Source organism: Macrobrachium nipponense, chromosome 2, assembly GCF_015104395.2.
Source record: "Macrobrachium nipponense isolate FS-2020 chromosome 2, ASM1510439v2, whole genome shotgun sequence".
NCBI classification, from domain to species: domain Eukaryota; kingdom Metazoa; phylum Arthropoda; class Malacostraca; order Decapoda; family Palaemonidae; genus Macrobrachium; species Macrobrachium nipponense.
In genome coordinates, this window is record NC_087201.1 from 134,997,358 (window position 1) to 135,011,716 (window position 14,359).

The 14,359-nt window shown below is 39.5% G+C and overlaps 2 protein-coding genes across 3 annotated transcripts in view; one reads left to right on the top strand and one right to left on the bottom strand.

Moving 5' to 3' along the window:
- Nucleotides 1-14,359, top strand: part of LOC135221016 (uncharacterized) — a 405,496-nt gene that overhangs the window by 276,865 nt on the left and 114,272 nt on the right. The window lies entirely within an intron of this gene.
- LOC135221015 (gastrula zinc finger protein XlCGF57.1-like) overlaps nt 10,265-14,359 on the bottom strand; it is a gene marked incomplete at its 5' end in the record, with an annotated part of 30,839 nt that continues 26,744 nt past the window's right edge. The window contains 1 exon segment of the mRNA XM_064258736.1: nt 10,265-12,229. Coding sequence (XP_064114806.1) covers nt 10,604-11,977 — 1,374 coding nt within the window. The 3' untranslated portion in view covers nt 10,265-10,603.

Consider the following 14,359-nt stretch of genomic DNA (forward strand, 5'->3'; position numbering starts at 1 on the left):
AGGAATCTATATATAAATGATCATTAATAACAGAATCGAAATATATCTTTGCGTGTACGCAATAGGAATCTATTTAAAGTGCACATATATTAATCATAATTATATGAATCCATATACATATGTATAAATAAATCAGGTAGCCTATAATCAATCTGTTACCTTTTATCTTACCAATAACTGCAGATATATAACAGTTAGCATAAAAATCAACGAATCAATCAGCATTAACATTAATAATTTTATCAATTCATATATGAAATCTTTATCAGTTAAAATATGATTTTTATCATGTTATCAGAGTACATTAGTATTTTCTGTAGCATATGTATCTTAATGAGATGAAGTGAAAAACTGTATCAGTATATATCACGTGATCACTATTATTTACCAATATCATTGTTTTATATCTTATTACTTGAATCTGTATTTGTGTACACCATGAATTTTTTTTTACTTATAAGTACTTTCTATTTATCTATATATATTCACATAGTGTCTGTATCACACTCCTATAAGTCAAATGCAAGTCAAGTTTGAGTAATATTCAGTAGTTGGTTTTGGTAGCTGACCGAGCTTTTATGTAAGTGTTTACATAATAAAAATATGGAATGTTAGTCCATATATATAAAAGACTAAAACTAAAGAGGTCAACCAGATTGCTTGCAGGAATGTGATCAGACTAGAGACGCTAAAGATGACGTATACAATAAAAGTAGGCTAAGATAACATGCCGTCACCTGTAGTCATTCATTTGTTTTGAAAACATTAGTCCAAGCTCCCTGCTTGAGACAACTACCGCGACCTATAATTCAAACAGCCTACGTGATCTATAGTGTGTCTCATTTTGTATGTATGTTCATATGTTCGAGCTACTGTCTGTTCCTTTATGACTTGTAACCGAGATGGTAGTAGGACAGAATAGAGTTAGCTATCGTCATTAGAAGACCTGTATCTCTTTACCTAAGCTTTATCATGTAGAGAGAATAGAATTAGCCATCATCATTGGCAGAAGCGATCAAGCTATCATCATTAGAAGACTTGTACAATCAATTACCTGATCTTCACCATGTAAACTCAGAAGAATATATATATTTTTTACTCGTGTTTTCGACTAGAACCTCACCTCATCACCGAATCATCATGAGTTAACACATCGTCGTCATAACCAAAGAAGATAATACCGACTTCGTAAGTGATCTACAAACCCCAAGACACTCCAATGAATATGGAAGTGCAACACCAACCGACTTAGCGTAAGATTATCGCAAGTCTAATATTACCTCATAGGGCGCCTTATTATACGAGTCAACAGCCCTAAAATATATATCAACGTGCTTTTCGTTCTCTCTCTCTCTCTCTCTCTCTCTCCTCTCTCTCTCTCTCTCTCTCTCTCTCTCTCTCTCTATATATATATATATATATATATAATATATATATATAGAGAGAGAGAGAGAGAGAGAGATAAAATATAACAAAGCAAATACTACTTGTATCTTTAATGCAGATAGACAAATGTGGATGAGACATCCAAATTCATGCTACCAGGATCTCTCGCACGGGGCCTGGCAAGCAAGCAAGGTCATCCATAATCAGTACCTCCTTATATCTTACAAAAAACAAGATGTACTGAGGACTTCTTCATGCAGACCTAGACAAGATCTATAAAGGCTGATAGTTACCATGGGCTCTTAAGTCCCCCCTTTCAAGATGGAACCACTTTCTAAAACAGGGAGATAAGCCCTTAGGCTATTAGGACATCACACTTCCTAACCCAGATACGGCCCTAGGGCTGCACTTCCCATCTAAACCACCTTACCGCATTTGTTAAGTGACCAAACCCTATTCTCATCATTTCTTCATTAGTCCACCTTCCTTGGAAGGCGTGAGTGCCTCCATGTGGACCAAATTTAATCCACTGTACCCACGAAAGCTTTGGGCCAAGTTTGGGTGAAAACGATCCAGTGGTTAGTATATGAAAGTCAACTATATATATATATATATATATATATATATATATATATATAGATATATTTTATATATAGTATATATATATATATATATATATATATGATATATATATATGTATATAATATATCTATGTGTGTGTGTGTATGTATGTGTGTGTAGAAATCCATGCACAATCGCCAAGTAAACATTATTTAACTTTCATTTTTCCGATGGAAAAATATGGCTCTACAAAGGCAGAAGGTCAAAATTGGAGTTTTTTTATGAAAAACTCAACAAAAATGCAGGTTACGTCGTTTTCAAGACTATCAAAGGATTAAAATTAAAGTTTTCTTGAAATTTTTGACAATTTTTCAGTTTACAATATATGACACCAATAGCCAGTTAATGGCGCCTCTGTTAGCTATGTATCAGTTAATGGCGCCTCTGTTAGCTATGTATCAATTAATGGTGCCTCTGTTAGCTATGTATCAGTTAATGGCGCCTCTGTTAGCTATGTACCAGTTAATGGCGCCTCTGTTAGCTATGTATCAGTTAATGGCGCCTCTGTTAGCTATGTACCAGTTAACCCTCTTACGCCGATTGGACGTATTAAACGTCGAGTCAAAATGTCTCCCCGTATGCCGATTGGACGTACCATACGTCGACTCAAAAAAAGTTTTTTTTAAAATTAAAATTTCGCGGAAAAATACTTATAGGCCTACCAGCCGAAAAACTTTTGAATCACGCGCCTTGGGGGGGATGCTGGGAGATCACGGATCAAGGCCTTGTTTTTTTTTTTGTTTTGAAGCGTGACCCAAGTGCGCATGCGTGAATCCTTCCTTCTCGCTCCAGCCAGCATCATCGTAGCATCATCCGTCAGCGATCTTTTTGCCGCAAATCGTGTTTGACTGAGCTTGTGCGAGACTTTGAACATTTGTGTTGGTACAGAACGTTCATAGAGATGTCTGACCGTCGTATGACACGCGAAAGGCGCGTTTTACCCGTCGGACGGGATCGTTGTTAGAAGAGTTTTGGACTTGGATGCTGGGCGAAGGACCCAGCACCCAACCTGACCTCGCTCCTCAACGCCGTTCTGTGCGACCACGTGTCGATGAAAGTGCTTCGAATGTGTCTCATTTGCCGTTAGTAACCCCAAGGAAACATCGTGCCATCCTTAGGGGCATTCGTAGGAGTTTGGGAGGGCTCAAACCAAGAGACATTGACGATTATCTTTATCGGAGCTCGATCGAGAGCATTTGGCAAGTCCTCATTTTGATGGCGGTTGGTCATCCAGTGACGAGGACATACTCCCGATCATAGTGATGACGAGGATTATTTGCCCCCAATGTCCGTTCGAGGGTCACATCCCGAAAGTGAACTAGAATTTAGTAGTTATAGTGCTTATGAGGGGGAATCTGAGGAGGGGGAGGACGATGATTTAGGATCAAGTTTTGTTGGCGATGATGATACGGAAAGCGAAGGCTTGAGTGAGGGAGATGGGCCAGTGAGGGGGGTTCGTGTGGGAAATCGTGCCCGCGCTCGTGCCCGCGCGCGGCGCGCAGGGGCACGTAGAAGGTACGGAATAGTCGTCGCTAGCCTAGGGTCGTCCGAGAGTGACGATGGGTGGACAGAGGACCCACACCACCTACCATGCATCCATTTACGGCAAATCCTGGGCTCACCGTACCTGTTCCCCTGACTGCTCTGGGTTTTGTTCAGCTTTTCCTTACGCGGGAATTGCTGGAGTACCTGGTAGCAGAGACGGTGGACTACGCCAGGTATTGCCGTGATGAACTACGCACGACATTATCTTATCACTGGCGAGGCTGCGACCTCCCTGACATGGCGCATTTTTTGGGGCTCCACGTTTTTTTTGGATTGATCCTGCTGCCGACGTCAGGATGTATTGGAGGCATAATTTCTTTTATGTACGCCCTATGTGCCCGGCATTATGCCCCGTGATACTTTCCTGGCGTTGGACAGATATTTTAAACGCCTTCAACCGAAGGGCCCCATACCCCGGAATAACTCTGATCGCCTCATTTTAGTGCGCCCAGTGTTGGAATATATTCGTGAACGCTGTAAACTCTCGTGATTCCTGGAAAGAACCTTTCTTTAGATGAGGGATGATGCCTTACAAAGGACGTCTAAGCATCAAAGTGTATAACCCCCAAGAAGCCGAAAGAAATATGGCGTGAAATTTTTTTTTATTACCGAGGCCAACACTGGCTACGTCGTGGTGGACTTTTCGGTGTATTCCGGGGTCTTCTCCACGATGCGTGGACACTGTTTTCGAGCTTGTGGATCGTTTCCGTAACCAGGGATACCACCTGTTTATGGATAATTATTATAACTCGGTATCCCTGGCCCAGGAACTGTATGATGCAGGTGTTTCACGTCAGTGGTACCCTTCGGTTGGTGCGTGGGGCCCCGAATTCCCTCAAGAGGTACGCTAGCCATCAGCAACATCTGGCAAGAGGAGAGACACAGTGGCGGCGGAAGGGAGCTGTCTTCGTCATCTGTTGGGCAAGGGTGTCCGACTCGTCCCCATGATTACGACGAGCCATGAACCTGTCCAAGAGGAGATCGTGCAGCGGAAGAAGACGCGTCGACAGGGCCGAGTTGTGTATGAGCAGTTTCGGTGTTGAGCGCCCTACCGTCATTGGGCACTACAATAGGCACATGGGAGGAGTTGATCTCTTTGATCAACTCATTCCAATATTATACCTTTGGCGCCAGGAGAACCAGAAGGTGGACACAGAAGCTCCTCAAATACATCCTTTCAGTTGGCCCTCCAAAATGCCTACGTACTCTACTGTGGGTACTACGGTCCCCGATCTACGGAGGATGAGCACTTACAGTTCCTTGAGGCAGCCGGGGAAGCCCTCATCAACTTTGATCCCAATGAGTGGCCTTCCATGTCTGCCCCCCTGCCCCGAGCTGTAGATCTACCCATAGAGGAAAGGGCAGAGACCTCGGGGTGCCAACTTCGGTCATCCTCATGGCCGACGCCCCTGCTGCTGACGCCCCTGCGCCGCCGCCCCTGCTGCGCCGCCCCTGCTGCTGACGCCCCTGCTGCCGCCGCCCCATGCGACGCCCCCACCCGCGCCCCTTCTCGTCGGGTAGTGGACCCTCCGTGTCGGCTAATGCCAGGGGATCACACACTGGATCTCCTAGAAGGGCGCAGGCAGAAACGGTGCCGGGTGTGCCATATGAATGGCGAAGGAGAGACACCCGGTTCTTCTGTCGCACCTGCAAGATAGCTCTATGCAGGTTCGGGGAGTGTGACCGCAAATACCACAGTGTGGTCTTGTATTGGGAGTGCGACTCAGCGGCGGTCAAGGGAGGGCGCACGGAAACCGCGCCCTATCCCAGCGGCCGTAAGGGCGCGCGTCTCCCTCCTCCACCTGTACCTCGTCATGTCGAGAGGAAAAAAATGCAAGACTCTTCAATGGAGGAGGGAGACAAGAATAGAACGAAGAGTCAGGATTACGAGTGAGTATTCTGCATTTATTTATATTTAGTTTTATATTTATTACAATTTTTTTATATATCTGAATGTGTGCATGATAAAATAATAATAAGACATTTCATTGTATGCGAAAGAGAAGTGTCACCTGCATTCCTTTTATTTATGTATTGGTACCAGAATCGAAGAATGTAATATATATTTTACGTATAAAAAAAAACAAAAAAAAAATATATATATATATATATGATATATATATATATATATATATAGATATATATATATATATATATATATTTATATATATATATATATATATCTATATATATATATATATTGTATATATTATATATATCTATGTATATATATATATATATATATATATATATATATATATATATATATTATAAATATTTTTTTTTGGGGTAAGCAAAATTACTTACAGTCTAGTAATATTCAATCATTATCTTCATTTTAAAACATATTGCAAGTCTCTAGAACAATATCTCGATTTATGGTGAATATTTGAAAAAATATTTTTATTCCGTCCGCGCGCCGATTCTCGGCCGAAAAATCTCGGAAACGCGTAGGTCACATTCTCCTAATATTTGTGCCTTTTCATATTACGCTTATTTTATAGTTTTATATATGAAATGTGCGCAAAAACATGCACAATATAACAAAAATATTGGAAGGTTTGTAGCATTTCTCATTTTTGAAATATTTGCATATAAAGTACGATAAGTACGAAAAAAAACTACGATCGGTCAACCTTTGGACTCACCGAAAAGGTAAAAAAAACGCATTTATAAACATAAAAATCTTACAGTCTAGTAATATTCAATCATTTATCTTCATTTTTAAAACATATTGCAAAGTCTCTAGACAATATCTCGATTTTATGGTGAATTTTTGAAAAAAAATATTTTTTTCCCCTCCGCGCGCGATTTTCGGCCGAAAATCTCGGAAAACGCCGTAGGTCACATTCTCCTAATATTTGTGCCTTTTTCATATTTACGCTTTTTTTTTAAAGGTTTATATATGGAAATGTGCGCAAAAAACATTCACAATATAACAAAAAAAATATTGGAAGGTTGTAGCATTTATCATTTTTGAAATATTTGCATATAAAGTACGATAAGTACGAAAAAAAACTACGATCGGTCAACTTTGACTCAACCGAAAAGGTAAAAAAAACGCATTTAATAACATAAAATCTTACAGTCTAGTAATATTCAATCATTTATCTTCATTTTAAAACATATTGCAAGTCTCTAGAACAATATCTCGATTTATGGTGAATTTATGAAAAAAATATTTTTTTCCCCTCCGCGCGACGATTTTCGGCCGAAAATCTCGGAAACGCGTAGGTCACATTCTCTAATATTTGTGCCTTTTCATATTACGCTTTTTTTTTGTTTTTTTTTTAAAAGTTTATATATTGGAAATGTGCGCAAAAAACATGCACAAATATAACAAAAAATATTGGAAGGTTGTAGCATTTATCATATTTGAAATATTTGCATATAAAGTACGATAAGTACGAAAAAACTACGATCGGTCAAACTTTGACTCAACCGAAAAGGTCAAAAAACGCATATATAACATAAAAATCTTACAGTCTCGTTTAATATATTTTTCAATCATTTTATCTTCAGTTTTACATATTGCAAGTCTCTAGAACAATATCTCGATTTATGGTGAATATTTGAAAAAATATTTTTATTCCGTCCGCGCGCCGATTCTCGCCGAAAATCTCGGAAACGCGTAGGTCACATTCTCCTAATATTTTGTGCCTTTTCATATTACGCTTTTTTTAAAGTTTTATATATGAAAATGTACGCAAAAAACATGCAAAATATAACAAAAATTATTGGAAGGTTGTAGCATTTCTCATTTTTTTTATATTTGCATATAAAGTACGATAAGTACGAAAAAAACTACGATCGGTCAACTTTGACTCAACCGAAAAGGTAAAAAAACGCATTTATAACATAAAAATCTTACAGTCTAGTAATATTCAATCATTTATCTTCATTTTAAAACATATTGCAAGTCTCTAGAACAATATCTCGATTTATGGTGAATATTTGAAAAAAATATTTTTATTCCGTCCGCGCGCCGATTCTCGGCCGAAAATCTCGGAAACGTGTAGGTCACATTCTCCTAATATTTGAGCCTTTTCATATTACGCTTTTTTTAAAGGTTTATATATGAAAATGTGCGCAAAAACATGCACAATATAACAAAAATTATTGGAAGGTTGTAGCATTTCTCATATTTTTTTATATTTGCATATAAAAAAAAACTTTTAACAAAAATTCGACATTCGGTCAACTTTAACTCGTTCGAAATGGTAAAAAACTGCATTTGTAAGCTAAAACTCTTACAGTATCGTAATATTCATTCATTTTCCTTCATTTCGAAACAAATTGCAAGTCTCTATAACAATATTTCGATTTATGGTGAATTTTTTAAAAAATTATTTTTTTACATCCGCGCGCTACGAATTCATGCATCATTTTGTGATAATATTTTCTCTGTGTTGCTTTTATCGTTTTACAATGTGTTATATATCAAAATGATCGCAATTTAGTGCACATTACAACGAAAAAAAAGTAACTTGTTACCTCTAACCGTTTGGCGCACAGCGCGATTTGAATACAATTATATATGAAATTTCGTTTTTGCGCTATCATATATCGCATTATTATATATGATAATGAATATTATTTTTTTCATTTCTGATGATTGCATTCTAAACTTCAGGCAATGACAAAAAAAGGAGCCAAAAATGAACTCTTAATCTTCAAAAGTACGCGCGCTGTAAATTTTTGAAAAAATTATTTTTTTCCACTTCCGCGCTCACTCCAAACCAGGCCCGGCATACGGGAGACGTTTTGATTTTTAGGGCCCCGGCGTAAGAGGGTTAATGGCGCCTCTGTTTAGCTATGTAATTCAGTTAATGCACCTCGTTAGCTATGTACCAGTTAATGGCGCCTCTGTTAGCTATGTATCAGTTAATGGCGCCTCTGTTAGCTATGTATCAGTTAATGGCACCTCAGTTAGCTATGTATTAGTGCCAATAACTGGAAATGGCGCATTATGGCGCTGAAAATCGCCGATTTTATGGCGACCCTATACCTTGGCCTCAAATAGCCTGTGCTATTAGCCTGGGCTGTTTTTTGCAATCCTATACAGTGGACCCCCTGAGTTCATGGGGGTCATGTTCCAGACACCCCAGTGAATAATAATGTCTGGAATATTACCACGTCTTCTGGCTATCCTGTTCCTGCTTATATCTAATTCATCTATATTTACTGCATTATATATATACTGGATGGGTTACAGTCACACAGTCACCTCTCAATTAACGCTGGGGTTATGTTCCGGGAGAGCTCACGTTAATTAAAAACGCGTTATTTAAACATAAAGGGGGTTACGTTCCTGGACTTGGGGAACTGTACTTTTTTGCTAAGTACAACCAAATTGGATAACAGCAACATCCTTTTGGCTTGTATTTCAACCATTGTACTATAGTAAACAATTATACTGTAGTTGTGGTATGAACGACATTATGTAGAACAAGACTGATATATTTTTATGTAATAACTTTATTTGCTATAGATCAAAGATCAGCCAGGAAATATGCTGTTAAATTTAAACCAAGTTGTAGTTGAAGCCGAGAAAGCTGTTCAAGCTGCTAATGACAATTATCATACATCTGCACCAAAGATAAAACTCCCGTAAAGTTAAGCCATCAAGCACAACCGAAGATAATATAGGGAGTAAATAATTTTAATCAAAACTACTGGGCTTGAAACAACAGATTTTACTGTGGTTTTCATGGCAATAAAAGAGAAATAACGTAAAGCTCGTATTACGATGAAATCAAGGGAAAATAGCAAACGGAATCACATCTCTTTTTATTTTATTTTATTTATTTTTTTTTTTTTACACAATAAACATGCTCCCAGCGCACGCAATCAGTTAATGAAAAAAATAATTTAGTTCACAATGAGACTTATTCAAGCCATATTTCAACTTAAAAAAATTTGTCGTGTAACAAAAAGTGACCTTGTCTCATATAAACAAAGTATCTAGATACAAGCAGTCCATGGCTTACGACGGGTTCAGCTTATGACGTTCCAAGGTTACAACGCTTTTCAATTATATCTATCTGAAATTATTTCCAGGGTTACGATGCCTACAAAGCTGATCTGGCAGAAGAAATATGACTCCAGAAATGCAAACTAATCAATATTTGAAGGTTTTTTGGATGAAAAATGCAATAAGAATGCAGTTTACATAGTTTTTAATGCACCCAAAGCATTCAAAGTAAGGTTTTCTTAGGATTTTTTATGATGTTCCGGCTTACGACAATTTTCGGCTTACAAGGCGTCTCAAGAACGGAACCCCTGTCGTAACCCGGGACTGCCTGTATTCGTTTATGCTAACTAGAAGCAAGAAAATTTGCACAGAACTAAGTTAAATACGGCGGAATAAACTCGTATTCACCATCAGCTGATTTCCAAACCAAAACATTGACTGCTATATTATTATTTTATAACACAATAATATGAGAATAGTAAATACAATATTATTGGATACAGTGAAGTAATGTAAACTTTTTAAAAGACCTGTGGAAAAGATGCATACTATTCGTTACATGTATAATTATATGTGGCCATCAGCAGCCTGACATCACTCAATTCAGACACTGCGTGTCTGAACGAAGCTGATTCTCGTTTCATGTCCATTTTTTTTTTTTTTTTACCTTATTAATAATTCAGGTAAACAAATCTTTGCTTATAACAAATAAAAACAAGTTTATCGCCTTTGTTATTTAATAATACATACTGTGCTATGTCTTTGTTTATGTCGACAACCGTTGTCTGCAGCACTGATGCACGGGTGGTTTGAAAACAATGCTTGGGCGTCAATTTGTGTTAAATTGAATTTTTTGTCTTTTAAACATTTTTAAATATTTTCTAGCTCGCATTAAATCGAAAACGCATTAATTTCACACTCGTTAATTGAGAGGCGACTGTACTTGAATGCAAACATGGTCAGAAAATTTATTTAATTGTAAATTGTAAATTCAATAACTCCATAACTAATTAGCGTACAGGGGTCAAGTTCCCAATGTGATTTACAAAACAAGAAAAGTGAATCGTACAGTCAGAATCAGTGACTCAGGTCAATGAATGAATCAAGTGACGTTAACGCCTCCTCATGTTCCAATCGAGTCTCTCCTTCCTGGATCCGGAAATGTTGTTCCAGGTAGCTCCTCCGGGAAAAGGCTTTCTCACGTTCCCTGCACAGGAAGGGCCTCTCCCTCGTGTGGATAGTCATGTGGGTCTTGAGAGTCGAACTTTGGGTGAACGACTTCCCACAGTCTTTGCAAACGAAGGGCCTCTCCCCAGTGTGGATCAACATGTGGGCCGTGAGGTTTGATTTATAGGTGAATGACTTCCCACAGTCCTTGCACACAAAGGGCCTCTCCCCAATGTGGATCACCATGTGGGACTTGAGAGTCGCTTTCGTGGAGAAGGACTTTCCACATTCCTTGCACACAAAGGGGCTTTCCCCCGTGTGAATCAACATGTGGGATTTGAGACTCAGTTTCGCGGAGAAGCACTTCCCACAATCATTGCAGGCGAAGGGCTTTTCCCCCGTATGGATCACTACGTGTCTCCTGAGAGTTGATTTATCGGAGAACGACTTCCCACAGTCCTTGCACACGAAGGGCCTCTCCCCCGTGTGGATTACCATGTGGGTCTTAAGATATGATTTAAGGGAGAACGACTTCCCACAGTCCTTGCACACGAAGGGCCTCTCTCCCGTGTGGATCACCATGTGGGTGTTGAGGTTTGACTTACTGGAAAACGACTTCCAACAGTCCTTGCACACAAAGGGCTTCTCCCCAGTGTGGACCACCTTGTGGATCTCCAGATGCGATTTACGGGAGAACGACTTCCCACAGTCACTGCAGGTGAAGGCTCTCTCCCCCGTGTGGATCGCTATGTGGGTCTTGAGACCCCATTTATGAGAGAACGACTTCCCACAGTCCTTGCAGGCGAAGGGCCGCTCCCTCGTGTGGATCACCATGTGTCTCCTGAGAGTTGATTTATCGGAGAACGACTTCCCACAGACCTCGCACACAAAGGGCCTCTCCCCCGTGTGAATCGCCGTGTGGGTCTTCAGATGCGCTTTCTGGGAGAAACACTTCCCACAGATCTCGCACACGAAAGGCCTCTCCCCCGTGTGGATCTCCATGTAGGGCGAAAAGAGTTCCTTAGTGATAGGCAGTGAATTGCCTTCATCTCTGAAAGCTGACCTAAAATCCTCACGGTGAAACTTTTTGTCGTCATCAGACTCATTAGACACCTCTCCTTCCGTCTTCACTTCTGTCTTGATTTCCGTCATTAAATCCAAAGAGACAAAGGTAAAGTTGGCTGGGGCATCACTGCCCACTAAAACTTCATTTTCATTCTTGACGAGAGACAGGGATACTGGATCCTCGGTCTCCCTTTTCAACTGATAATCTAAGTTGCTCATTTTAGCCTCTGGTCCTTCAACGTCGTTTTTTAAGTATGGGATTATTCATTGCTTCTATCACTCTTGTTTTATTTTCTCCCTTTCCTCCTTTCACTAATGCACAAATCTAATATTGAGAATTTCTTATTTACTATTTTATGAACTTATTCAACACCTCACATGAACTTGCACTTATATTCGTTGCAGGAGGCCCATTCTTTCCCAATACCTTGACAATGTAAACCGATGACCTCTCATTCAAGCACAGAAAGTCTGAAATACAAGAAGGTAAAAGATTATTACAAAAATATCATAAATTTTAAGCTTAAAATTTTTGTTCATAGCAAACCCACCAATCATAATGAGCCCATAATGAGGTTATGATTTCCACAGACATTCTCATTCCTAAGTCTCACGAGATTCTTCTCCACTCTGATTGACATAATTTTGCTGTCAAGTGACCTGTAATATGGATGTTAAGTGATGCTGCATGCCTCAAATACTCACTGAAATAATATTGTTCCACTTAATAATCATTTGTTTACAAGTGGGTTTTCACTCCAATTTCTTGCTTATATCCCTCAAAGTACTTTATTCTTATAATGTTCCTTGGTTCCCATATTTTTATTTCTTTAATACACTTTCTTGAGTAATTTCATGTGGTATTCTTATGACAAAAGGCCCAGTAATAGTCTTGTCAGTTGTAGTTAATAAGGAGATTATCTACCTCACTACAAAGCTGCAGTGATCTTGAAAATCTTAGCATTTACTCCTAAACGTGTCAAGTTTTGTGAGCAATGCTTGTTAATAATTTACTTTTGTTCCTACACAACATACAAACCCTTGGTCATTTATAATAGGAATTACTAAAGGCAAAGCCTGGAAACAGCCACTGATCTTTCAAACAAGGTGGTTAGGAAGTCCAGTTGTCAGGGACGTAAAAATTCCAGTTTGCTTTCAGCCGTCGCATGAAGAAGACATATATAGTAACTGCTCTCTCTCTCTGCCCGACTGTCCCTGTGCTTTCTTCTGCATTACGGTGGGATCTTTCTTTTCTGTTTTTGTGTGATATATGAATGTGATTGTGTGTTGCATATTTGATAGAATCAGAGAAGCACCGAAAAGCCGCTTTCTCTCAGCACATGGGGGGGACTCCTCCCCTTAATCCGACTTTTGCTTCTGTGGGTATGGCTTCCGATTTACAGCAGGTTTGGGATTCACTAGGCATAACTGGCCATCCCTCAGTGCAAGGTTTGAAGGCGCACTTTACGCAACCTCCAGTGATTCATGCTGTGATTACGACAACGACTTCCGTAACCACACACAGGTTTGCTTCAGCGCCTACAGTGTTTGTTTGCCCTTTACCCACCCAGTGAGACTCCTTCTAAGGTGATGGACACTCACCCCATCTCCCAGCACCAATTTAGTCAGTGCCTCCTCCTCCTGGTTTTGAGGTGGCATCCCCTCCTGTGCCTGCTCCTATGTTAATACAAGCAGTCCCCGGGTTATGACGGGTTTGGCTTATGACGTTCCGAGGTTAAGGCGCTTTTCAATTATATTCATCAGAAATTATTTCCAGGGTTACGACACCTACAACGCTCATCTGGCAGAAGAAATATGACACCAAAAATTCAAAATAATCAATATTTGAAGGTTTTTTGGATGAAAAATGCAATAAGAATGCAGTTTACATAGTTTCTAATGCACCAAAGCATTAAAAATGATATTGTTATGATACAATAAAGTTTTATACATACTTACCTGGCAGATATATACATAGCTATTACTCCGTCGTCCCCGACAGAAATTTGAATTTCGCGGCACACGCTGCAGGTAGGTCAGGTGATCTACCCGCCCACCGCTGGGTGGCGGGAATAGGAAACCATACCCGTTTTCTAATTCATATTTTTTCTTCCAGCTGTCTCCTGAGGGGAGCTGGGTGGGCCATTTAATTGTATATATCTGCCAGGTAAGTATGTATAAAACTTTATTGTATCATAATGATATCATTTTTATACATTCAACTTACCTGTCGAATATATACATAGCTGATTCACACCATTGGTGGAGGGTCAAAGACAGCTATTACTGAATAGACAGGTAAACAACATACGTTAGGTAAATAAATAAATAAAAAAACCTTGGTTCCTATGTGTTTAGACGAAGGGTCGACTTCCTAGCTATTGCTAGTAGTCTGCTTCGTCTCAAGAGCCTCAGCGAGGATGTGACCTATGGCTAAGAGTTCTTGTAGATCTGTCAATGGGGTCTTATCCACTTACTTGACAGAATCTAGTTGGTCATTTGTCAATGGGGTCATATCCACTTACATGACAATACACCAATGGCTATTGGCATAATTTAAGGAGCACAACACCAATCCCGATCACCTGATCCTAACACGAG